General features: G+C 40.6%; 3 protein-coding genes across 9 annotated transcripts in view; 2 read left to right on the forward strand and 1 right to left on the reverse strand.

Annotated features, from left to right (window-relative positions):
* Nucleotides 1–6,971, forward strand: part of baz2ba (bromodomain adjacent to zinc finger domain, 2Ba) — a 69,719-nt gene extending 62,748 nt beyond the window's left edge. For 4 of the 7 annotated variants that reach the window (XM_071515727.1, XM_071515728.1, XM_071515729.1 and 1 more), the window contains 8 exons: nt 376–531; nt 1,001–1,161; nt 1,694–2,022; nt 2,590–2,725; nt 2,842–2,988; nt 3,571–3,878; nt 4,682–4,825; nt 5,558–6,971. In XM_071515727.1, coding sequence (XP_071371828.1) covers nt 376–531; nt 1,001–1,161; nt 1,694–2,022; nt 2,590–2,725; nt 2,842–2,988; nt 3,571–3,878; nt 4,682–4,825; nt 5,558–5,714 — 1,538 coding nt within the window. In that variant the 3' untranslated portion in view covers nt 5,715–6,971. The remainder of the gene's footprint in view (nt 1–375; nt 532–1,000; nt 1,162–1,693; nt 2,023–2,589; nt 2,726–2,841; nt 2,989–3,570; nt 3,879–4,681; nt 4,826–5,557) is intronic. The other 3 variants (XM_071515731.1, XM_071515732.1, XM_071515733.1) reach the window with 1 other exon arrangement.
* Nucleotides 6,972–10,380: 3,409 nt separating this feature from the next.
* On the forward strand, nt 10,381–21,719 carry wdsub1 (WD repeat, sterile alpha motif and U-box domain containing 1). Its single transcript, XM_071515747.1, has 13 exons — nt 10,381–10,426; nt 11,417–11,828; nt 12,106–12,293; nt 12,559–12,645; nt 13,217–13,310; nt 13,681–13,714; nt 13,852–13,892; nt 16,227–16,333; nt 16,478–16,495; nt 17,002–17,028; nt 17,415–17,594; nt 19,432–19,566; nt 20,447–21,719. Exons 2-13 carry the CDS (start codon nt 11,431–11,433, stop codon nt 20,596–20,598), a joined length of 1,461 nt encoding a protein of 486 aa, XP_071371848.1. The 5' UTR covers nt 10,381–10,426; nt 11,417–11,430; the 3' UTR covers nt 20,599–21,719.
* A 334-nt stretch (nt 21,720–22,053) lies between these two features.
* Nucleotides 22,054–25,406, reverse strand: part of LOC139641375 (protein TANC1-like) — a 30,805-nt gene continuing 27,452 nt past the window's right edge. The window contains 3 exon segments of the mRNA XM_071515720.1: nt 22,054–23,410; nt 23,626–23,726; nt 24,909–25,055. Coding sequence (XP_071371821.1) covers nt 22,054–23,410; nt 23,626–23,726; nt 24,909–25,055 — 1,605 coding nt within the window.

Below are 25,406 nucleotides of genomic sequence, written 5' to 3' on the forward strand. Positions count from 1 at the left end.
CTTTCGGATAGGTAATAACATTAAGGGAGATGCTGCCATCTTTACACACTTGGCATACATGTTTCACACAACACCCATAGTTTCAATACCTTTCAGTCATTGGAAAGATTTCACTTGCCTGAAATGATTTCACTTACCGGAATAATCAAGGATAATTGGATTAGTGAGGTTCTGCTCTGGTATACACAATTTCATTTTTTTTTTTAATTATTTCTAAAAAAAATTGGCATACCATAGCGTTTTATTATGGTGATATACTTCAGTATCTTCTTGCTTACATGCCTGTTTTTTCTGAATTCTCTCTCTTCCTCTGTCTCTTTCTGTCTCTCTCTCTCTCTCTCTTTTTCTTTCTCTCTTTCATGTGTGCCCATGTAGAGATGCTAACAGGTTGGTGGCGGGTGTCTGACATCGAGGAGCTGAGGGCCTTGGTCAACGCTCTCCACAGCCGCGGCATCAGAGAGAAGGGCCTCCAGAGGCAGATGCAAAAATACATGGAGATCATCCCCCAGGTCTGCACCAAGCACAGAGACGGTAAGTGTCACCCCACGCCTTCTGATCACAAACTACAAACTCACCCTGCACAGTTAAACGAGATACAGAGCATATAGGAAATTGATTCTTTTTGTAGTACTAAATGACGTAGTTTTGACGTGCTGTCAGTCAAACTTATAAGCACTTTAGTCGTCCCTGATGATCACAAAGACTTAAATCCTTGAGCGCTCCTTGTGCCCGGTGAATACCCTGTGAGCATAAAAGCTGCAGCGTTTACAATGCCATTTACCATTTGATTTTGCTGCAATGCTCAATGCTCCCATCTATTCGAAACATAAAGCATAGCGGTAGTATTATTTATGAGTGAACTGGATTATACTTAATAAATATCTGTGTACGAGTGGGCACATTGTGTATGTGTTTGCCTGCGTCAGTGTGTGTGTTTGCGTATGTATGCATGATTGACTGATCCCTGACATAGTATTTATCTTCCATGTGCTCCATCCAGTGGCCATGATAGAGCTGTGCGAGCTGGAGGAGAGCCAGGTCAGTGTGGAGTCGGTGCGAGGCTGGTGTGTGGAGGAGCAGGCGATGGAGATGGACATCGCTGTGCTGCAGCAGGTGGAGGAACTGGAGAGGAAGGTCACCACAGCCAGCCTGCAGGTCAAGGTAAAACACCAACACAAATGCACAGACACCCACACACAGAAATGCACATATCCAGATATGGAAAATATGCTTAAAACCACTTCTACCTACCGGTCTCTCATGTGGGATCATCATTACAAACACATGTTTTGCAGCCAAGCTTTGTTCAAAAAACTTTAGTTTAAATTCTAGTCAAGATCCCAAGGTTTCCAAAGATATCAAATATATCATGCTGAATTACAGGAACATGTGAATAAAATGATGCACAAAACATTTTGATTTTTCCATTTGATGTAATGGTGCAGCCATAAAAAAATGGCATCTCGGGTTTGAATATTTCACTCAGTATAAACAGCTATAGCTTCAATGAAACGTTGGAACGAGCAGATACAGAACGTGAATGTGACATTGTGACATTGTGTCGTACAGTAGCTAGCTAATTAAGGGGAAATTTAAGGGGAAACTCAGGGTGCAAGGGGTTAATTCTTTGACAGATCTGTGGAGTGCCACGATCAGAGGCGGAAAGACTTCACAGCTCGTTTTCCTCTCCCAGGGCTGGACGTATCCGGACCCTCAGTCGGAGCGGGAGGACCTGGTGTATTATGAGCACAAGCCCCTCACCAAATCGTCAGCGGCGGCAGCAAACGCGGGAGACAAGGACTCCAAGGAGCATCAGGAGGAGCGGGTGGAGAAGGGCGGGGTGATGCGTCACCCGGACAACCCGCTGGACATAGCAGTGACACGTCTGGCCGATCTGGAGCGCAACATCGAGAGAAGGTACCTGAGGAGCCCCTTAGGTACCACCATTCAGATCAGGCTGGATAATGTGGGTACGGTCACTGTCCCTGCCCCCGCCCCATCCACTAGTGCTGACAGGGAAGGGTAGGTCATCTCTCCAACCAACGCTCCCCCCCCTCCCCCCCACCAAAAAACCTCTTTCTGTGTGTGCTTTATGTTTTCCCACGTTATTTGAAAAAAAATGAGGGTCTTCGCTGCCTTGACAGCAGAATTTTTTGCCGCCTTCTTGTTTGTTTCTTTGGTCTTGTGCAGTTTTTTTTTTATTTTTGGCTCCACTCAGTTTCTGTTTCCATGTGGGGGTTTACTGACATTGTTTTTTCGGCCTTTCCTGCAGTCATCTGCATGGTGTTGTGCATCAGTAACCTTGGTAATGGGCATACTCATGACTCCCACCATATACTCTTGTCAGGTCCCACCCCTTCTCTCTTTCTGCATGGATGTCCCTTCTACATGGCAATTTCAGTGTGTACTTGTCCCCCAATGCCCTGCACCTTCAAACTCCTCATGCCTGTTTCTGCACAGCTGGAGCTCTGTGTGGTCTGCTGTCTTGTTGGCGGCTGGTTCAACTGATAGTATTCTGGTGTGTGTGTGTCTACGCCGATGTGTATGCATATTTGTGATTTTAATGTTTCCCCTTTTATCTTCCCCCAGGGGTGAGGAGGAGGTGGCCCACGGTATGAAGGTGTGGAGGAAGGCCCTGAGCGAAGTGCGCAGCGCTGCCCAGTTGGCCATGTGCATCCAGCAGCTACAGAAGTCTATCGCCTGGGAGAGGTCCATCATGAAAGTGGTGAGCAGCTGATAGAATAGAACTGTAACCCTAATGCATTTCCTCCTCGTTGTTTAAAAATGCGCTCTATCCGGGGGGCTGTGGATGTGTTTTTAATGAATGCACTCGTTCTGTAGTACTGTCAGATGTGCAGGAAGGGAGATAATGAGGACCTTCTCCTGCTGTGTGATGGCTGCGACAAAGGCTGCCACACCTATTGTCACAAACCCAAGATCACCAGTATCCCAGAGGGAGACTGGTACTGCCCAGCCTGCATATCCAAGGTATCAAAGCCATTTGTAATGCATTGTCATCTGTTTACAATAGATCACTTACTCTTTATCTCTGAGATTAATAGACTAAAATTATTTAATTCACAATATTTTATACATTTTTTGAAACAACTCCTGTGCTTTTAGAGTATAGGGAAATATCTACACTATACTAGGCTTTGATTTTCGAAGGCCTATACTGCTATTTTGCCAGTAGCCGATATTTCGTGCCGATGTTGAACATCTTAAAATCTTACTTTCCACTTTCATGCCTTAGAAATTCCCCAAAATTGCAAGGATTCACAACAGAATTTATACCCACAAGTGACACTAAAATCATCCCATTAAAACCCATACTAATAAAATTTGTATAGGTGGTTAGCAGCTCCTAAAAGAAAATAAAGAAAATACTATTTTATTGTACATTTTGCAGGCTGTTTTTATGAAGGTGGTGGGGAGTGGATGTCATGACAGGATGATATCTGACATTTAATAAAAGGCTAATATCAGCCCAATCTATCAGTCTAACCGTTCTCTACACTATTAGTTTTAATTACACCAGAGCCCAGATTATGGATTGTTTACTCTGTGTAGGCAAGTGGCCCATCTCCCAAGATCAAAAAACCTCCAACCAAACCGCTAGCTTCCAGTGGAGGAGGAGCGGGAGGTAAGAAGGGTGTAGAGGTGAAGAAGAATGGGAAGCAGGCCGGCAACGGCGAAGTGTCGGAGGACGACTCGGCCAGTGCCAGCAGCACGCCTAAGAAAGGTGCGAAAGACACCAGCAGGAAGAGGAAAACGGAGGAGAGTTCGCCTGCCCCGCCAACAACCAATCAGGAAAGTCCTGTGTGCGTGAAGCGAGCCAAGACGGCTAGAGACAACAACAGGGACCTGGGATTATGCAGGTATGCACCACTGGCCTGCTCGTACTTGTCTTCCTCTTGAATTCTTCATATATTTCATGTCACCTTCTTCTAAATAATTATACAGTAGCCGGCACCTACTAGTATAGTATAGTCTAGTGTTGTTTATTTATATGACTCTTTATCACAGTTAAGTCTCAAAGGGCTTTACATACATACATATACATATCATATACTACATCATACATATACATACTACATAGATATACACATCATATACATCCTATACTAGGTCATATACATACTTCATATACATTGTTTACTACATCATATACAGTACATACTATACATCATATACTACATCATATACCAGATCAGGGGGTCCCCAGCAAATTGATGAATTGTTAAACTTCACCATTAATTCATTTAAAAGAAGTGAACACATTTAGAGAATGCAGAAGAATGATTATTTTGATCATAGTTTCACTGTTATCTCTCTACCTAAAACACAGATAGTCATGGAATTCTGGACAAAATCATATCCAGCAATAAAAATATTATAAATGGGGGGTCTGTGGCCCTAATATGTGCTAAATTAGGGGTCCTTGATATGAAAAGGGTTGAGAATCACTGTACTAGATCATATACATCATATTACTATGATGTATATGACTACAACCTACCTGTCTGTTCTTTTATGATTAAATCATATACTTCCAAATGAGAGACAGTAGGCTTCTCAGTACGATAGAATAGGCTTTTTCCCCAACAAATAAAATTCATGCTCTGTATCCAACTGTGTGTGTGTGTGTGTGTGTGTGTGTGTGTGTGTGTGTGCTCGACAGGGTCCTCCTTGCTGAGCTGGAGCGGCATCAGGATGCATGGCCTTTTCTCACACCCGTCAACCTGAAGTCAGTCCCCGGATACAGGAAGGTCATCAAGAAGCCCATGGACTTCTCCACCATACGTGAGAAGCTTGTGAGCAGCCAGTAAGTTCACATAAGTCCTGTTGGTTCTTTTTCCGCCTCGTAATGAAAGCCTGCAGGGCCGGGGGAAATTAAAAGTCAGGGAAAAAGATGTTTTAGATATTTTTACTTACCACTCATTCCTTAAATATGCGTGGTGTATCAGCAGAGGTGGAAAGTAACTAAGTATATTTACTCAAGTACTGTACAATTTTGAGGTACTGGCACTTTACTTGAGTATTTCCATTTTATGAGACTTTATATTATACACTGCATTTCAGATTGAAATATTGTGCTTTTACTCCACTACATTTGTCTGACAGCTGTAGTTACTAGTTACTTTGCAGAATAAGGTTTTACATGCAAAACATACAATAAGCTATTAAAATATATTACATCGTCAGAGTTTAAACTAGCCAGTAGTATATGGAGCAGATAGACCTACAACATTAAAATACTTCTTACAGGTTAATGCATCAATAATTCAACACGTACAGACAATGGTCTGTACGTGTTGAAGTATTTCAGAATGATTGCTTTTACTTTTGATACCTATACATTTTACTGCTAATACTTCTTTACTTTTAAGTAAAATTTTGAATGCAGAACTTTTACTTTTAATTAAGTATTTTTCCATTATGTTATTGCTACTTTTACTTACAGTAAGTAAAGGATTTGAGTCCTTCTTCCACCACAGTGTATTGGTGGATTTTGATGAGCTTTCTCACCAACAGACTTAATTTGCTTTTATTTCAGGTATCAAAACCTGGAGACTTTCATCATCGATGTCAACCTGGTCTTTGATAACTGCGAAAAATTCAATGAAGACAATTCAGATATCGGTAGAGCTGGTCACAACATGAGGAAGTTCTTCGAGAAGCGCTGGACTGAGCTTCTGAAACAAACTAACTAAGTCAGATTCTCCCCATAAACTCATTCTACTTTTCATAATGGAGCACCAGGTTTTTGTTTTTTGTTCTTTTTAAGAATGTGGCTTTGCAGGATGGAAGAAGTCAATTCCTTAATAAGGAGCCTAGGGTGTGTTAAGAGAGATGTCACCTTGAAAAAAAAAGCCGCTATATGAGGTGCGCTGGATTTACTACAACAGGGATAAAAGCCCCAAAGAGTCCCAGAGAAATGGGGTGTCGTAGTGCAATACCATTCCCTGTCTCAGAACACTGCACTGAATGAATCCTCAACTGTCACTGATGTATCTGCGCTAGAATACTTTCCACTACCTGTAAATATCCTTTTTTTATTTAATCGTATTATAGTGAATGTATTTAATTTTGTAATAATTATTTATGAATCAAGGTCCACTTCATTTTCTATGAAAAGGAAGAATCAGCTGAACTGCTTTGAATTGAAAAGGAATGTGTCTTTGTGTTATAATTTTTCTCCCAAATATCAAACGAAGCCAAGAAAAAAAAAAAATAATAACTGTTTACACTGTTCAGTGCTTTGGGGCATCAGAGGACTGTATTCATTATGTTCAAACTGCATTTATTTACAGGAACAGCAGAGGAACAGTTAGACAATGGTGATTCATGTGTATATACTGTTTATTAATGTCAATATTATGTCTTGTTTGGAACGATGTGTAAAAATTGTTTAAGAATATTAAGATATTGTTTATGCCTTAGAATGATTGTAGCATTCTATTTTAGTGAACGTGATGAAAACATTATCATAAATATTGTTTGTACAGTATATACATATCCTCTGCAAACACTGTGGTATCCTTAATCTTGGTAGTGCCTACCCTTCCAACAGGGGCATGTAGGGGATGTTATTGTTTTTAGTTTTCATTTTTACGACAACATTATTTTTTTATATGATTTAAATCCAACAAGGCCTCCAAAGTTGGACAGTGACACAGTAATCATTCCTTCCCATAGCAGAAAAAGGAACAACAAGCATTCAATTATGCTTCCATGATGCATTTCCTCATATCTGCCACAGTACAGAGGACCTAAGGCCATTTGTAACCACTGTGTTGAACCTTGCTGTGTGTTGTGGCCTGATGGAGGCAGCTAGAGTTTTTTTGTACCCAAGTCAAGAGTACTTGAAGTTACTTTATTTAAGATATTGTGGAATAAAAGTATCATTCTTTTGTAGGAGCTTTATTTTTCACTAGTGTGTGGCACGGACCTATTAAAAGGATGTTTTTCAACCTAAATGACTTCTTTTGTTTTCTTCCTATCTCACACACACTTTTGGTTAAAGGCCTGTGCTGTAAGTCTGTGGAATATCCCTTTATTAGAAATCATACTTATGTTGACCTCATTTCAGTTGACAGTCTGTAAATTAAATATGTAGACTAGAGGGCAATTTTTTTTTCAAGCTGTGTATCAGTTAACAGCTTAATTATGTAAATGCAGTGGTTTGCATGTACTTTGAGGAGAAATTGTTTCACTATCCTTTGCCTTACACCTGCATCGCTAACAAATGGTAAGAGGAGACTGGTGCCAAAAACACAAGCGTGAAAAAGGTCGAAAAAGGCATTCATATATACAGCCTAGAGGTTTAAAAGTATACATTTTATTAAAATGATGCAAATTCCAAAATGAGGTCTTGAAGTTCAACAACTAAACACTTAGCCACACTAAGATGCTCAGATCTGGCAGAAAAAGATCCATAATTTGAATGAATAAAAACGTTACCATTTAAAAAAAAAAAAAAAAGTGGTTATTCTGTGAAAGTGAGATTAGATTTTATGCATTCAGCTGTTTCATTTTGAAACTAGTTCAGCAGCTTCACATAAACTTTGTTGCACACATGAAAGTATGAATAATAACAGTCTTTATTTATATAGCACTTTTCAAAACAAAGTTAGTGCTTCACAATAAAAACAAAACAAAACAAAGATAACTTAAAAAACAGCATTTTGTCAACAAAACCACACAGGCTCCAACATCTATAGTGTGCCATACAGCAACAAGGAAGTGAGCTTGATCAGTCTGCCAAACAAAGGTAAATAAATAAAGATATAGTAAAAAACATTTCATTTTATAGGGAATGGTATGTATTGGATGCAAACTTCAAAGAAAATCCCAAGTTTTCTCTGCATTAAGACCCTTATTTTGATGTTCACTATGTGACTGTGTATAAGGTGCAAAGTACAGTGCAAATGTTTTTTTCTTCCACATGATACAAGTAGGTCAAAATACATGAGTGGGCCTACATAATGGATACCAATATAGTCCAGATAGCAAGATCCACAATTGCCACAGGCTCTGAAACATTAAGAGTAATCACACAAACCAAAACATACAATGATGAATTGCAGGTATCACAGTGCTCAATACCCTGCACTCTTTTTATAAGAATCAGTTTAGTTAGGCGACTCATTTAGTCCCTCGGGTTGAGCAGTGTGGAGGTGATCAATCCACTGTGATTCATAATGCAGCAACTTCTTTTCAATATCACTTCCATGTCGAGACCTTGTGATTTTTTGGGTTGCTGCAGAATTTTAAGTGTGATATTTTGTGCTTGGCCTCCTTGACGTACCATAGCCACTGGAGTGGGGAATCAACTCTTTAAAATGCATGCTTGTGTTCTGTTATTCTTGTTTTAAGTAGTGTGTTTGTCTTGCCAATATACTGTGGTTTGCAGAGACGTGGTCAGGTAAACGTTAAGATACACAGATTCTTAATGTTGTTCAGCTGGGTTACAAAAATGTCCACTTGTATTAGACTTGGGTATAGATTTTCTTTAAAAAGGTGTTTATGTATATACATTTTTCCATATAAAAGAAATAGAAAATGTATAAATAAGTCAGCCGCTTTGTCATCATGTCTATGACATGTCATTGTCTATGACATATACAACAAATTCAAAGAAATATCCTCACTTAAATCCCTCCAGTAAGCAGTAATACTGCAATCATTAAAGTCATGTTGAATAATCTCCTCTGTATCTTTACAAAATTAACATACATCTTCAATATCCCAAAAAATAGATAAAATATTATTGTAGGGGCAAATTGTGTGTAGAATTTTAAAGTGGGGTTCTCTAACTTTGATATTGACCACTTTATTTTTCCAGTTTATTTTTTCAGCACATGCATTCCAGACAGATAACTCTGGGTATGATGTTCTTTTTGGCTTGAAGGCATTTAGGCCTATGGATTTTTTTTTTTTTTTCAATAACAGGCATAATAATAATTTGTTTTGCCTGCATATTCTAAATGTCTTCATCAGATGGAGAATCCCAGAGGGCTTTACAGACAAGATTACATCCTATAAAGCAGTGGTTCTCAATGTGGGGTCCGGGGACCACCAGGGGTCCTTGAGAGGGTTCCAGGGGGTCCCCAGCAAATTGATAAATTGTTAAACTTCACCATTATTTAATTTACAAGAAGTTAACACAGTCAGAGAATGTAGAATGACTATGATCATAGTTTCACTGTTACAGTATGTCCACCTACAGTACAGATAGTCTTGGAATTCTGGACAAAATCATATCTAACAATAAAAATATTCTCAAATTTGGGTCAGAGAGACAAAATCTCATCCTATGGGGGTCCGTGCATCTAATGTGTAGTAAATTAGGGGTTCTTGATATGAAAAAGGTTGAGAATCACTGCTCTAAAGTGTAAAGGGAAGTTATGTAATGTTCATATGTTAGTATGTTGCCATCTTTATCAACCATATCAAATATGGATAAAATGTTGTGATTAAACCATCTGGGGAGGAATAGATATATTTTTTGTGGTGATATCAGAGTTATTTCATAATAGCATTCTATGTGGGGGAAAACTGTGGACAAAGCATATCTTCCAAGGGAGGAGTGCTTGCTCATGAAATTTGCAAAGTTTGAGGTAATCTTGCAGGGATATAATTGCATTTTCTCAAGAACTTCAGTTCCTTCCAAATGCATTCTGGGTATTCTGGGCACCTTTTAACCCTCTGCTTTGAACAGTAGGACTCTACCAAGGATCATGAATATCAATTGAATATCAAATGAATTTTTTTTTTTCAACCTTGGGTGAAAGTTGGAGCTCTGAGGAGTGACTGGACTGGACATCAATGTCAAGTACACAATATTTGACTGCAATATAGTGAATTGTACTTTCCTTTGTATCATAATGACAACGAATCTCACATCTGGTCACATCATTATTATCATTTTTTGTTTTTTTTAATTTAAATTTTGAATATCAACCCACAAATTTATAGCTGTAGCTGGAACATCTTAGCCTATTACTGTACAGCACAAAAAAATACAATTCCAAAAAGTAATGTAAAAGAAAAAAAGAAAAAAATAAATAAAAAATAAAAATAAAATAATTAAAATACATATATATATATATATATATATGTATGTGTGTGTGTGTGTGTGTGTGTGTGTGTGTATACACACACACATATAGATATATATAAATATATACTATAATATGTAATACAACTAAAAAGATTAAAAACATATATATATATAGTAGTATATAGTAGAGTAAATAAATATTTAAAATGTATGAATATAACGGAAAATAAAGTGAAATACAATTAGGCTAAATAATATAAAATATTGTAACGGATTCTCGCTTCGTGACGCAAGCACGCATTACGTCATGGTCAGCTGTTTGATGAGGAAGTAAACAAACAGACAACAAGACGGAGCAAGGTACAAGACACTGTTCTACCTGTTGTAACGTTGCATATATATTTTATATAGTTTACCCACTCAGCCTGTTTGTTGTTTTGCTTTCTCACAGTTATTCCATTGGTGAGAGACATGCTGTGGAAAGTCAGTTGCATCTCGATCGGCTCTTCTATCTTCTAACGTTAGCTAGCCTCAGCTTACTGCTTTGTACGTCGCATAAAGGTGTCCGTATCTCTTTTGGTTTAACCATAGAGATACAACATAGATAACATCATAACCATAGAGATATAACATCTCTATGGTTATGATGTTATCTATGTTTAACTAAGTTAACGTTAGCGTTAACTCAATTTATAGTTCAGGAAATCTAATGTTTTTCTTAACGAGTAGGTTAGCTATGTCAATTTCTCACCTCCCTTCTTCTCCTATTATTAAGTTATAAGAAATTGAAAATAACATTAACAGCTCAACTTAACTTAGTTAGCTAGCCCAGGCTAGCAGCATACTCTTTCTCCATTCATTTGAAGCGACTTACACAGACAAGTGCCACTTTGCTTCCTACCTAGACTACTGCAACTCCCTTTATTTGTTGCCTAAATAAAAAAGTTTCTCAAACGCCTCCACCTTGTATTTAGAATACAGCAGCTAGATTACAGCAGATAGATTTTAACTGCTGCTTACAGAAGAAATAACATCATCCCCATTCAGGCATCAATTCACAAACGTTAGGGATACAATATGAGCTAAGCAGGATGGAATACAAAGTAAGAACTTACATTATTGTCATTTTAAGGTAAAGTTAGTGTTAAAACTTGCTAATTCACTCTTCAGTCTACTTTGCTGCTGCTTGAATAAGCAAATAGAGACTGAAGAGTGAATTTGAAGGACTGTTTTTTCTGGTTTTTCTATTTTTCTGAACCTTTCCACCCTACTGGGTTCAAGTGTTTGGAGTTCAACTTGCCATTGTCACTTTCTATAATGTTTTAAGTTTCTAATTTCCTCCAAATTTAGGACCGGCTCTCCAAATGGTGTCTCTCATATGCACTTTGCAAGACCATCGAGACGATGTCAACTGGTGTGCTTTCTCTGCATCACTGTTAGCCACCTGTTCTGGGGACAAAACTCTCCGGATCTACAACATCCGTGACTTCTCCGAGTTGCCCTACTCACCTCTATCAGGTCATGGCTACGGTGTCCACTGCTGTTGCTTCAGCGCCTGCGGACAGTTCCTCGCCTCGTGCTCGACAGACGCAACCACGGTTGTCTGGTCGATGGCCACAGGGGAGATTGAGGCTGTCCTAGAGCATCCTGGTCGCAGCCCTGTCAGGGTCTGTGCCTTCTCTCCTGACTCTGCTTACCTGGTTTCCGGTGCATCTGATGGCTCTTTGGCTCTGTGGGATTTCCCCTCTAAAGTGCTGTGCAGGTAAAGTTGATAAGGATGGAGTACTGTTTTCCAGTGTTTAATAAGAACTACAGGTTATGTAGGTTAATAATGTGTATTCAGAAACAATGTCTTCAAAATGATTCCTTCAAAAAGAAAATCTTAAAAATGATTCCTTCAAATTATCCATTCAAACACATATTGACAATAGCATATATATTCCTGTCCTTGTTGCATCTGGACAAAACAGGCGAAAGCCTCAATGTAAAAAGACATGTTGCCTATGTTCATGTAGCTGCTCTTGGTTGTTTTTCTAAAGGACCGGAGCAGTGAATGACACAACGATGGTAGCCTGTTCTTTCAGCCCCTGTGGCCAGGTGTTTATGACTGGGTCCACCTATGGGGACCTCCGGCTGTGGGACCTGGATATGAACCAGCTCCATGCAGAGAAGAATGCCCACGACCTGGGAGTCACCTGCTGCACCTTTGCTCCCAACATCCTCAGCGGTGAGAAACAGGAATTGGAAATGTCCCATCAGCTATTCTGTGGCACATATCTTGATCAGATGTTTCTGGCACAAATTACATACATTTTTTCACAAAGTATACATATGACCTAGTTACACATTGTTGCATTCTTTTAACAAATAACCAAATTGGTAACTATCAGCCTTATGTCAAGACTAATTGCTGTTTATGAGGGATTGAACATAGCAAGTGGTTCATTTGGAACCACACAATCATTTCATTTGCATGTGTTTTTGTCTTTCAGGTGGTCAAGTGGTGCAGTTTCATCTGGCATCCTGTGGGCAAGACAGCCACCTGAAGATCTGGGCCATTAACAAGTCGAGCTCTGGGGGTAGAGAGACCTATCTTTGCATGTCTCTCTCTCTCTCTCTCTCTCTCTGTCTCTCTCTGCCTCTCTCTCCCCGTCCCTCTCATATTATCTTCTCTACCATTAATACTATCTTTTATGGATATCAATTAAGATGGCCTGGTTTATCCAAGTCCAGTGTTCCTGTATAGCAGCATTGGCATAGTGTTACCAACTATTAAAGTGCTGCTACACAGGGACAATTCTTTGGCTAATGAATGTATAATTGTAGAGTGTCGAGTTTACTGTCATACAAAACCTTGTTATGTTTTATTCTGCACCTAGTGCGTCAATCCTTGATTGTGTAACTGTCTGGTAAAATGTCAGCACCGTATACCAAGACAAATTCCTGGTGCGCCCGTTGTACCCGGCCAATAAAAGTGATCGTTATTGTAATTCCAGCTGACATATTAACCTTTGTCACTCACAACACACTCCCACCCTCAGCACAAAAACTTTTCCACCTAGAGTATGTATTGCCGGGCATGTTGACAGTCAGTCAATGGGGTAATTTACTGATGTGGGCTTTTGATTTGTTTCTTTCTGTCACTTCTAGCCTATAAGATGCAGCTCCTGCACACTCTAACCGGGCAGTCGGCTCCTGTCCTCTCCTGTGCGTTCTCCTCAGATGGACAGCTGCTTGTGTCTGGGTAAAATATTACTTCAGACAGAGACATTTCAGATATTACTAACCATCCTGACCTCCCTCAAGAAAGTTCACAAGGAATCAGTAGGATAACCTTCAATTGCATAGCCATGTTTTAGATCAATACGGCATTGTTGGCCTGGACATCTGTAGGCCATCCTTGACACAAATAAGTGTAGTACTCCATTCAGCCACAGGAGGGAGACATGCATTGCTTTATTCCCCAAAGTAAGGCAACATGAACATGAAAATATTTTGAGGGTTTGCTTTTCATCTGCATTTCAAATGAGTGAATGTGGGTCTAAACATATCAAGTACTGGGTAATTAAAACATTGCTGACATGATTAAAATTTCAGCTTTTTATTTCCCTCAGCTCTGTGGACAAAACTGTTACCATCTATGATGCAGTAAGTACCTCTCTTTTATATTGATTAACTCAGTATTAGGTTTATATCATACAATTAACTCAATTATGTCTTCTGTAACCTTCATAACGTCACATTCTTGGTTTGTTTTGCACTGAACTTGATCATTCTGTTTTCAGAATAATGCAGTTTTGCTTTACACATTGAACCAGCATGAGAGGTAAATATTCACTCTTATTACTGCTGTGGTTACATGACATCAGTGTTTTTTTTAATGAGTTTTCTTATTTGGTGTAACCATGAATAAAAGCGTTACTAAAAGTACCAAAGTAAATATACCCATTTCTCGCTCATCTCCACCACTTGCCCCCTTGATGCTGTTCCTACAAAATCCAAAAAGAGGTCTTTCCTACAGTTGGTTCTTGTATTTTATTGATAATCAATAGCTCTCTGGCAACTGGCACTTATTGATCTGTTTTTAAACATGCGGTAGTTCAACCCCTCTTAAATAGCCAAGCCTAGATCTGTTACAGGGAAAAATCCACCGTAAAACACCTTAACACTGTTATATAACAGCTGTTGGCAATGTTCCTCGCATTTCTGGGCCCATTTTGTTGTTTGGTAGTGTATTTTTCTTTTTTTTTCTTGAAGATTATTTTTTTGGCATTTTGCTTTTATGAGATAGTTGAAGGAGAGGTCAGGTCCAGATTTGAACCCAGGATGTCACGGTTAAATGGTATGTGCCTTAGACCACCGAGCCACCAGGAGTATTTTTCTTATTCCCACAGATAACTGGCCAAACATAGAAGATGTGACATCATGTAGAGATATTTCCTGCGCAGCTACAATTGAGTTTGATTGCAGAAAATTTTTCATTTTTCAGCTATATCAAAAACATCAATTGTAAATTTTGGTGTCAGTCCCTCAGAATCAAAGGAGCAAGAGCTACTTTTTAGACTTAGCCTTTTGCACTTTGATATTCAACAATCATACACCGAGAAATCCATCACAGAAGAGGCAGAGATACCAATTTCTCCACTGACAGTAGCTTCAATAGACCAGAATGCAATTCAGCGACACGACATATTGCGTTTTGAGAAAGGTGCGCGGACGCTATTTCTCTCTCCACCTACACGTATACCCCACAGCTGAATGATCACATTTACAGGCCATTTAAATGCCCATACAGCCACCTTTGACTGAAAGCAACAAGCTCACGCCCCTTCTCTCGGGGTTGAGGAATGTCATTTTGGGAAACGCAGGAAATCACTAACTGAAGTAGAAGTAGACGAGGCAGGCTGAGGGAAAGTGGGTACACCAAAAAAGTAAATTACACTTACACTTCATCAAAAAAATAACTCAGAGAATGCATTGAACTTCACAAAAGGATGGTATCTAACAGTGTAAGAGTATCCAAGCATGGATTTTTCCTTTAAATCACAGCAACTACAGGCCTATCTTCAAGCTTACATTTTTATCTAAGGTTTTAGATAAAGTTGTTTCAAGACAATTAATTGCTTTCATGAATAAAAGCAACATTTTTGAACAGCTCCAGTCAGATTAGAGCAATGCATAGTACAGAGACTGTCCTCATTAAAGTTACCATTGGCTTTCTTTTAGCAGCAGATTTGGGTGAAAATTTGATTTTAATCCTTAGATCTTAGTGCAGCCTTTGATAGTGTAGACCATTTTTTTGTTCACCCCCTCAAATTCTGGGTTGACATCAAAGATACAGCACCTTATTGGTTCAGTTCATATATAGAGCATTCTTTATTATATTATACTTCTCTTCTTCAGCACCCATTACCTGCAGAGTTCCTCAAGGTTCAAACTTAGGCCCTCATTTGTTTTCTTCCATTTCTACGCTCATGATACACAGATGCATCTATCCCTGAACTCCAGTGACTCGAACAGTCTAGCCATTCCCAAGTGATATAAATTGCTGGATGTCACAAAATCTTCTGCAGCTAAATGAAAACGAATGAGATATAATTTTATTTGGACCCCCAAACACATTTGAATTGTTTGTTGATAAAATAGGAATACTATCTGCCCATGTGAGGCAAGCTGCCAGAAATTTGGAGTAATTTTTGATGCTGACTTAAGCTTTGAAGAGGTAAAGAGAGTAGTCCAGTCTTCCTTCCTTCAGTTGAGAACAATTTCTACATTTTCGTTTCGACTACTGTAACTCCGACTTTATTCAGGGTATCAATCAATAGTCTCTTTCACATTTCCAGCTTCAAAGTGCAGCAACTAGGATTTTAACTGGTACAAACCGATCTTATTTTCTGCTATTTTTCCATTGTTTTATCCTCTATTCTTATTTGTTTTAATCTTGTGCTGTCTTCTTGTTTTCACTTGTTTTAATTTATTTTACGAGTTTGATGTTGATGTGGTTTTAATTGATTAAATCACTTATTGTTAAGTGCTATACAAATTAAGTTTATTCTTCTTATTGTTATCATAAAAGCAGACGTTCTTTAATTAAACTTCAAGGAAACACAATATGTATTGTTGAAATAAGTGACATTCAAATGATTGCTCTCCTTTGCAGGTATGTGACAGCTTGTGCCTTCTCTCCGACTTCACCACTGATCGCTACAGGATCTATGGATAAGACCGTAAACATCTGGAGGGTAGAGGACGGATGCAGTGGCCACGGTGGGGAGAAAGAACACACACACACACACACACAGCAGTCTGATAAACAAACTATATTTTGATGAAGATGAACTGCATGTTTATAGTCTTACACTTACATTTTTGTGTTTACCTTCTTCACTTCACATCGTGTTCATGGGAAAGATGGGAAATCATTGCCTGGTTAGTTTTCCTTTTATCTACACTTTATACACTGGAACTGCTTTTTGACGCATGAAAGAATAATTTGTCTCGATAACGCCAGATGTGCACTAAACAATAGCAGCCAGGACTCTGCAGTCACAGACCAATTTAGATAGTTCCTGTCATAATTCCCAGTTGGGGGCAGTGTGTTTACCAGCTCTGAAAATAACTTAGCTAAGAAAACTCTGCATGATCTTATTTTAGGTGGTGTATACTTTCTGTAAAGCGTGGTCAATATTTTAAAATGTCATGTCAGATAGCCATCACTAGTCAGTTAAATCATATTGTTGCAATGTATGCTAGGTGGAAGAGGCCTAAGCCCCAAAGGAAAAAGAGTTTCACCTCAATACTAGAAGGTTTTGTCTTCTCCTTAATAGCGTTTCATGTTTGCTCTAACAAATGAATGGCTATAATTTCCAAAGTTGCCATGTACTGTATTTCGTATCACCATGTACTGTTTGTTTATGCGTATTTCTGTGTTTCAGAAGAATCTGCATTGACCTCAAGTGAAGGTAGGAAGCCTCTTCTTTTTCCGGATTTTGAAAAAAAAAAAAGTCTTTTGGTAAGTTAACTAGGAATGGGTCACGTGTATTCCAGTGGGTGCCATGAAGTCCAGTTTAGGTTCCAGCATTAAACATACATCTGTCTGCAGTGTGCAAGACTTTTCCACCTCTTAGATTAAATCCTGTGTCAATGATGGTTTAAGCCTTTCAGTAACCTCTAAAAAACCTCTAGTTGTTCATTTGTATTATGATACAAGCTATGCTAGCCATCAATAATCAGATTACCCCCAGTCAGCAAGATTCCAAGATAGTCCTGCATGAAGACCACTTGGCCGTTTTTCAAAAGGTGCTGCAGCTGGCAAGGACTCACTTCCTATTTTGCTTCACCCTCTCAGGGAGAACATTAGCAGGCCAGTCCAAGCTGTTGGTCAGTGATTGGTCGGAAGAGGATGTGTCAGCATGGTTGGTGGAGGAAGGCCTGGAGGAATTGGTGGACAAATTCAGAGCCAACAACATAGACGGCACAGAGCTGCTCAGTCTAACTAAAGACACATTGGCCTCAGAGCTACGCATAGGTGAGGAAGACAAACATCACACACAGTTCAGCACATACAGCGCAACTTTTCCATTCACTCAAAGTTCTGCTGCTTACTTATGAATCACTTGATGGCTGCAATATAAGGAGTGTAAACACAGTGTTATGGGTATTATATGCCTGGTCTCTTGTGGGAATTAACATATGGATTTGTTTGGTTTAGGATTTAATGCCTGGCTTCTTACCTATTTACTTGGATTTTATAAAGGCAGAGAATTAAATAAAGTTAAGGTGAAGGAGTGAATGAATGTTGATGTGGGTTTTAATCTGCAAGATTACATAATATTATAGGCTGTACTGCAAAGGCATTAGGCTGTGGGGTTTCAGCAGTTCTGACTGTAATCTGCTTTAGGAGCAGTCCATCAGTTACGTAACCCAATCTCCAAAACTGTATTTCCCATAAGGTATAAAATGGCTTTACACCTAATATCATTAGGCCTTCTTGGTTATTTCCAAGTCGGTCTGAAATGGGGTGAAATGTGGTTCCTGGAAATTTGTTTTTTTTTATCAGATTTTGAGAACCTTTCTGGCTTTTTCTGTAAGATGTGCAACACCTAGGCTAAAATAAGAGTGTTCTGTTGTTGTCAGTCCATCAGCTTGGTTAGTATTTGTCCAGTAATTGTCAGCAAAAGTTTGTTGTAATGTCATGCAGACATCTCCATCCCACAGTCAATCTTTATCAGCCCCAAAGTGAGCGCTGTCAGTCACTCCTCAGTGTACACGGCTTAGCTTGTTTGCTGCGGCAGCATGTGTTCATATTGTTCTCTGTTGTTTGCACGGGGTAACATGTATCCTACATTTTTTGGCAGAACTAAGTTTGAGAACACCATTGAGTAGCAAACATGTTTTGTCTAACCCAAAGAAAGATAGAGAAATAGCTGCATTCCTTCATTAGTGGGAATTGGTAGGCTTTTCTGTGGTAAATGAAGAGCTGTCGTAGGGCTGGGCAATATACTGATATTATATCGATATCGTGATATGAGACTAGATATTGTCTTAAATTTTGGATATCGTAATATCGTGATATGGCATAAGTGTTGTCTTTTCCTGGTTTTAAAGGCTGCATTACAGGAAAGTGATGTCATTTTCTGAACTTACCAGACTGTTCTAAAACAGGGAAAGAAACCCTGTCTTTGCAATTTATTTTGATCACAGTCTTGTTTTAATAAAAGTGCTTGTGACATCTCACATGTGGCTTTGACTTACAACTGAACATTTAGCCCACTTTGTAGAAAATACCAAGATATATATCGTGTATCGCCATTCAGCCTAAACATACAGAGATATGATTTTTGGTCCATATCGCCCAGCCCTAAGCTGCCGTAATAAAATGAAACAAAATGTTGCAGTAAGATTATCCGGGAGTTTGCGAAAGAGTTGTGTGTTCAGCTGTAGTTAACTCTGACAATCTTCAGTCCTTTCGTTTCTATGGCAATCTGCACGAAAAACTCTTAGTCTTATCTTACTTCAAAGATGATGTTCAAACTGAAATGCACACAAATGATGCTGCCTGCTTAGTCTGTAATTTTGAATTGGAACCAAAATAGAAATGGGCTCAACACAGGAACAACAAACACTAGTGTGGAGATATAGCACTTAAAAAGGCAATATGATTTTTTTTCAGGGTTTGAAGGACCTGATATTGATATTATTATGTATGTGAGTGTTTGGGTCAGAGGGGGCTTGAGTCAGTCTGGCCTGTTCCACTTGGCTCTTGGCAAAATCCATTTTGACAACAAGAGCACACAAAATAAAGTAAGTAAAACTGTCTATGTCTCTCTCTTCTGTCATGTTCTCTGATTGTGTTGTGTGTGTAGAGTCACTAGGTCTGCGCAGTAAAGTCCTGAGGAAGGTGGAGGAGCTGAAGAGTGCGTCAGTGTGTACAGGCATTCCTGACGAGTTCCTGTGTCCCATCACCAGAGAGCTGATGAGGGAGCCGGTCATCGCTGCTGGTGAGAGAGGAGCGCACCACACAGCAGCTAGCCTGCCTGACTGCAAGTCTCCTGTCTAGTCTACCATCCACCTCACAGCTATTACACTCTAGCACATTAGTTGGCTGCAGAAGCGGGGACTCGAGTCACATGTTTAATTACTTGAGACTTGATGCATTAACATAATACTTGAGACTTGACTTGATTTGGGTTCTGGTGACTTGGGACTTGACTTTGACTTGTACTTTGATGAACTGAAAAGGTTTCTAAAATCTTGACAAAAGATCTTGTGTTTGTGTAAATGACTCAGATTGAAAGTGATGAGATTTGTTCCACCAGACGACTGAATTTAAATTCTGTTTTCTGAATTTGTATGAAGCGACTGAATTTATTGAGGTTGAATCTGATTATAGAAATTAAACTCATGATGCACTTACCAAGTTTTTATCCTATTAAAAACATATTGTATTGACAAGTCCTAGATACAGTATTTAGTTTTCTTTAAGATATTAAATTGATACTGGACTTTTAATTTGTTCTGACTTGACTTGGTGTTCTTCATTTAGAGTTGGGACTTGACTTGAGACTTTACATTAATGACATGGACTTGACTTGACTGTAATCTACATTTAGACTTGGGACTTGATTTGACTTGTACCTCAAGATGGGACTCAAGCAAAGTTGACTTGGTCACATCTCTGGTTGCCTGTAATGACATCACATACAAGTTTGAGTCAACTTATGAGCCACAGGGACCTTGTTGGATTTTTCATATAGCACATCGCTGGAAGAGTATTTCTTGAACACTATAAAGTTGTTGTTTGATATTTCTTGAGTGTGAACTTATTTTCTTTGCACTTGGTATTGTAATTTGAGTTTACTGTGTATGTTTCCCAAACAGATGGCTACTCATATGAGAGAGAGGCCATTGAGAGCTGGATCAACACCAAGAACCGCTCCAGCCCCATGACCAACCTCCCCTTACTGACGATTCTGCTCACCCCTAACCACACCCTGAAGATGGCCATTGGCCGCTGGAAGACCAGCCACTAGAATCCTAAAGACTGCCTGCTGCCCCCCCACCCCCAAATTATCTTACCTAAAGAAGACAGAAACAAGAATACAGGGCTCGCAGGAATACCTTGACATTTCAAATATGTATTTCATTTTCTATTCAAGGCACAATGTGGGAATTTTTCTGTGTTGGCATTCAGTTTAGTGAAAATTTGTTTTTACAATTATGTCTCGCTGAAAACAATGGGCATCACTATCTGCGATCCAACAAAGTAGCATTACATATGTGTTGATGTTTTCAGGCTGTCTGCACATTTTTGAACCTTGCTATTCTGAACCATTTGGGAATGGAGGCTGTTCAAACGAGTGGCTAACATCTAGCTGATATGCTTGAAATTGCATGTATCAGTGAAGAAATTTGAGCAATTTTGCAGAAGTAGCCATATTCACATCATCATGATTAGTTTATTTTGCCGGCTTTGTTAAAGGCGAGTTTGGATGTCTTAGGTTTGGGTCAGTGAGGTTGTACTGTGTATGGGCTGGACTCTGTGACCCATGCATATACACTCTGATTATACTGTGAAAGAAGTAGATGTAGAAATGGAGATGTGGGACATTTATGTAGAGGTGATAAAAAAAAAAAACCCATCTAGGCAGTAAGTACAACACATTAGTCCTCCATTAATGTTTTATTATACCACAGTGATAATGTGGTAACATTCTGTAATCCATAGTATGACTCTGAAAAGGGCATATGACAACTATGGACATATAGTTATAAGAAGTCTCTTAAGGTGTTTATCCTTCTGTTGCTTGTGCAAATGCTCTCTTTCATGTCCAAATAAACCAATAAACACTTCATATGAATATGTTCTCTGCTATGCAAAAATAAATAACATACTGTGTATATTGAAGCAATCAATTCAATACTAGATTATGACAAGAAAGTTCCAACAATGTCATGTACAGTGCCTTTTATCAAATGTACCAAGAAAAAGAACCTCCAGTACACAAAGTAATTTCTTTTGAAGCCTGTATGCTGACAGATAATTACCACTTACAGGGAAATATATAATCTGCAAATATAGTGTACACCGTACAAATATAAATGTTCTTCAAAAGACACTTGACAATAGAAATGTTCATATCCTGCAACTAATGCCATGACCTTTTGTATATTCGTGCACAATGCTTTCTCTATGAGTTTTATATTTGCTATAATAAACCAAAGGTTGAGACACTATACTACAGATTTTTCACTTCCTATTTAAGGTATGTCAGGTTTTCTTGAATATACTAGTGTAGCTGTAGACACATGTAAGCAAAAGCGTAGTAGCCTGAGTTTAACACTGGTTCTAGATTGTAAACGCAGTGCAGCGGCGAAACTCTACAAAACAGGCTCAGGGAGCTATTCTCAAACCAGTCTCCCTTGCTACCTTATATGGGACATAGTCCGTTGAAAAAAGCCTGTATCTGTGCTTTGATAAACTATATTCAGACATTGGACTCTATAAAGGAGCGTTTGGGTTTGATGGGAGCCATGTGAAGGGCTGGGTTGTCTCTCGTCAGGCTGGCCTGCCTATGCCTCCCATCGGGGAAGCGGAGCTGGGAGGACGCAGCGGCTCTGGCCTCCCGCTGGTGGAGCCGCTCTCCAAACTCCCTGCCCTGCTGCTGGCTGCTGGCCTGACTTCCAGGGAGCTGCTCCTGGTACGAGGCGCGCTTGAACTCATTGTTCAACACTTGGAATTCCATGACAGACATATTGAAACTCTCCACCCCTCCTCCCTGCCCCTGGCCCTGTCGGCCTAGCCCAGAGGTTTGCTGGCCCTGGACTCGGACTGCCTTGTCCATGACCCCCATGAAGGGCCGGGGTTTTAGCTCAGGTTTTGCCTTGAAGCTCCCACTGCTCTTTGCAATGCATGGGACGTCTGGCACCTGCTGCCTACCGCTGTCTGACAGGGTCCCACTGGAGGCCTGACTGGAGCTAGAGCCCCGTGAGCCGGCGGTGCCCCCGCCACCCTCCCTCCTAACCTCCATACCGGACCCCAGAGCAAGAGCCAGGCCGTCCAGAGCCACAGAGTGGGTGGAGAGTCTGTCAGAGCCCCTGGAGAAGCTGGAGGAGCGGGGCTGGTAGAGCTGGACAGGGCCTGGGGGGGAGGAGTTGTTGGGGGACATGGGGTGATAGTGGTCAGTGGGGCTGTGTCCAGAGTGGTCACTGCTAGGTACAGGACTGATGTCGATTCCCAGCACCGCGGTCGGCCTCAGGGAGGTGGAGATGTGTCTGCCTGGCAGAGGGCTGGAGGGGCCGCACAGAGAGAGAGGCCTGCCCCCGACTCTGCTCCCCGACTGGAGGGAGTGGCAGTGGTGCTGGGTTCTGCTGCCCTGTCTGCTGGGCGGAGGAACAGGCTCAGGCAGGTCCACAAACTGTTGGCTCTGTATGGACTCCTCTTGAGGAAAACACGGCGCCTGATCCGTTAAACCGAAGGCCATACTTCCAGGGAGAGTCCTGTTAGGAGCATACGGATTCAGAGGCCAAAATTCTGGGCTTTTCCCACATTGCAGGGCCACCTCCTCTCCCTCTTCCTCCTCGTCCTCCTTCTCTACAGGAACCTGCTCCACGGGGATTTGTCTCTCTAGGCTTCCCTGGGAGTAGACGTCTGTCTCCCCCTCGGTGGGTTGATGGTGGTGGGAGTGGGGGTCCTGGTTGTAACCCTGTGGTGTGTTGTTGCTGGATGTCTTCTGATGATGCTGGCATTCCTCCTCTACCCGTGATAGCAGGCGGCGGATCTCCCGGTTGGAGGGGCAGAGTCGTGCTGCTTCGTGGAGGTCTGCCAGCGCTGCAGCAAACTGCCTGGGGAGGCCGGAGAAAATGAACAAAGGAGCGTAAAACTACTTCATTTACATGGCCACCGCGATAATTAACCTGCACAGGAGCAATGTTTGATTTTGCATTCCAATGCTTTGCTGGCCCTCGCAAGAATGAACTTCCATTGAGTAAAATAATGCTGTATTGTTGACAGTTTCTAGATGCTTCGTACTGATATACTCCAGTTAACATGGCCTTACCTGCTACTCCTCTTGGCCCGTGCTCTGGCATAATACGCTTCATAAGACCTGGGTTTGAGCTCCAAGGCTTTTGTTGCAAACTCCTCAGCTATGCCAAAGTCCTGTGTTTTCAGACAGAAAAAAATCTCTTTAATGTAATGCAATATCTTTTTAAAATTAGACCTGGGAACAACTGAAAATTTGCTTTGCCTCACATTAGACACAGCATGTTAACAGAATAAATGCAGGGTGTGTTGACCTTTGTAGTTAAGTGACTAGAATGGACAATGTTTGTGAAGCAGAAGTAATAACTGGATATTTAGTGCATACAGAGCAGCCTGAGGCTCTTCCAATAAAAATGGTGTGTGTGTGTGTGTGTGTGAGCATCTACACTGAAAGCATGTGTGTATGGATCTGAGGATCGAAGCCTAGCCTATCAAATATAACACATGCTCAAATCATTTTCATTGAAGTGTACCTAGCTAAAGAGAGAGGGAGAAAAACAAAGACAAAGAGAGGCTTGTTTTTCAGCGGTTTTTCACTGCTCTCATCATCACTCTCTCAGGTGAATATTTAATGAGGCGAATGCATTGTGATTCTGTCCTTGAGAGTGAGGTCAAAACGGCAGCCTTGGATGCGAGGTTGTGAACATTGCTGCTGAATGTTTAATGACGGTATCATGTAGTCTCTCTCCTGGCCCTTATTGCCTGCATTCTGATATGATATGTGGCTTTAGTCGGCCCACTTGCACATCCACTGTAAATAACCCCCCGTGGAGAGACAGAGGAAGAGAGAGACTGCACTCCGGTCTGCGAGAGAGTGACCTTATCACATCACATTATCTGCTCCATTATTCATTGGCCACGGTGACCCTCAGGATGGCATTTTTACACAGTCTGCTAGGACGTCTGTCATCGCCGGTGTGGGTTCCAAACCTGGCTCCGGGCCACACACATCTAACAGCACACAGCTATTCATTATGTCGCCACTGGACCACAAATGTTGCCTTCAGGTCTTACACATGCTTTATGTTTAGCAGGCAAACATGAAATTAGATATTATACGGAAAAGCGGTGATATTTCTTAGGGCGAGCTATATTGATGCTGATATTATCTTTCTACGTTGATGCAGATAAATTATATATCTTAAGGGATGATCTACCCCACCTTTCCCCACCTCCTCCTCCTCCTCCTTCTCCACCTCCACCCGTCCCTCCTGTGGGCCCCTTCTGCATCTGAAAAACCTGACGCTATTCAATAGTGCATGAGCAGTTTGACACCATTGAAACAGCCGTGGGCCTTACATTGGTTTTCCTGCGGCAGCGGGAGAGGTTGAGATAGAGGGAGACCCGCAGATCTTTCAGGCCTTTCAGCTCCTCCCCCAGCCCCTCGCGAGGGAACTTCCTCAGGGCGTACTGGTAGCGCTGGCCTGCCTCCTTCATACGGCCCTTCTGAAAAACACACAGGGAGAGGGGAAATCTTTTGAAGATACCTGGTCCCCCTTTCTACAATACCTTCAACTGGTCCTTAATGCTAAAAACGAACATACCCACAGAACAATAGTTAAGCATAAAGTAATCACGCAATGTGCAGCCCATTACCACACTAGCTATGTTTGGTCTTGTTTGTCATATTCCTTTAAGTCCTATCTGTCACGTTATATATGTCCTGTCCTACCCCCTCTATATGTAAATATGCATATATAAAGAATCATGTACTGATGTTTTGTATGTTACTGTACTGTCTTGTCATAAAAAAAAACACAGGGAGAGAGAGAGAGAGAGAGTGAGAAAGATGGGATG

The sequence above is a fragment of the Centroberyx affinis genome, unplaced genomic scaffold, assembly GCF_046629955.1.
Source record: "Centroberyx affinis isolate AG114_WGS23_722 - 3 ecotype Tasmania unplaced genomic scaffold, CSIRO-AGI_Caff_v1 ptg000367l_1, whole genome shotgun sequence".
NCBI lineage: Eukaryota > Metazoa > Chordata > Actinopteri > Beryciformes > Berycidae > Centroberyx > Centroberyx affinis.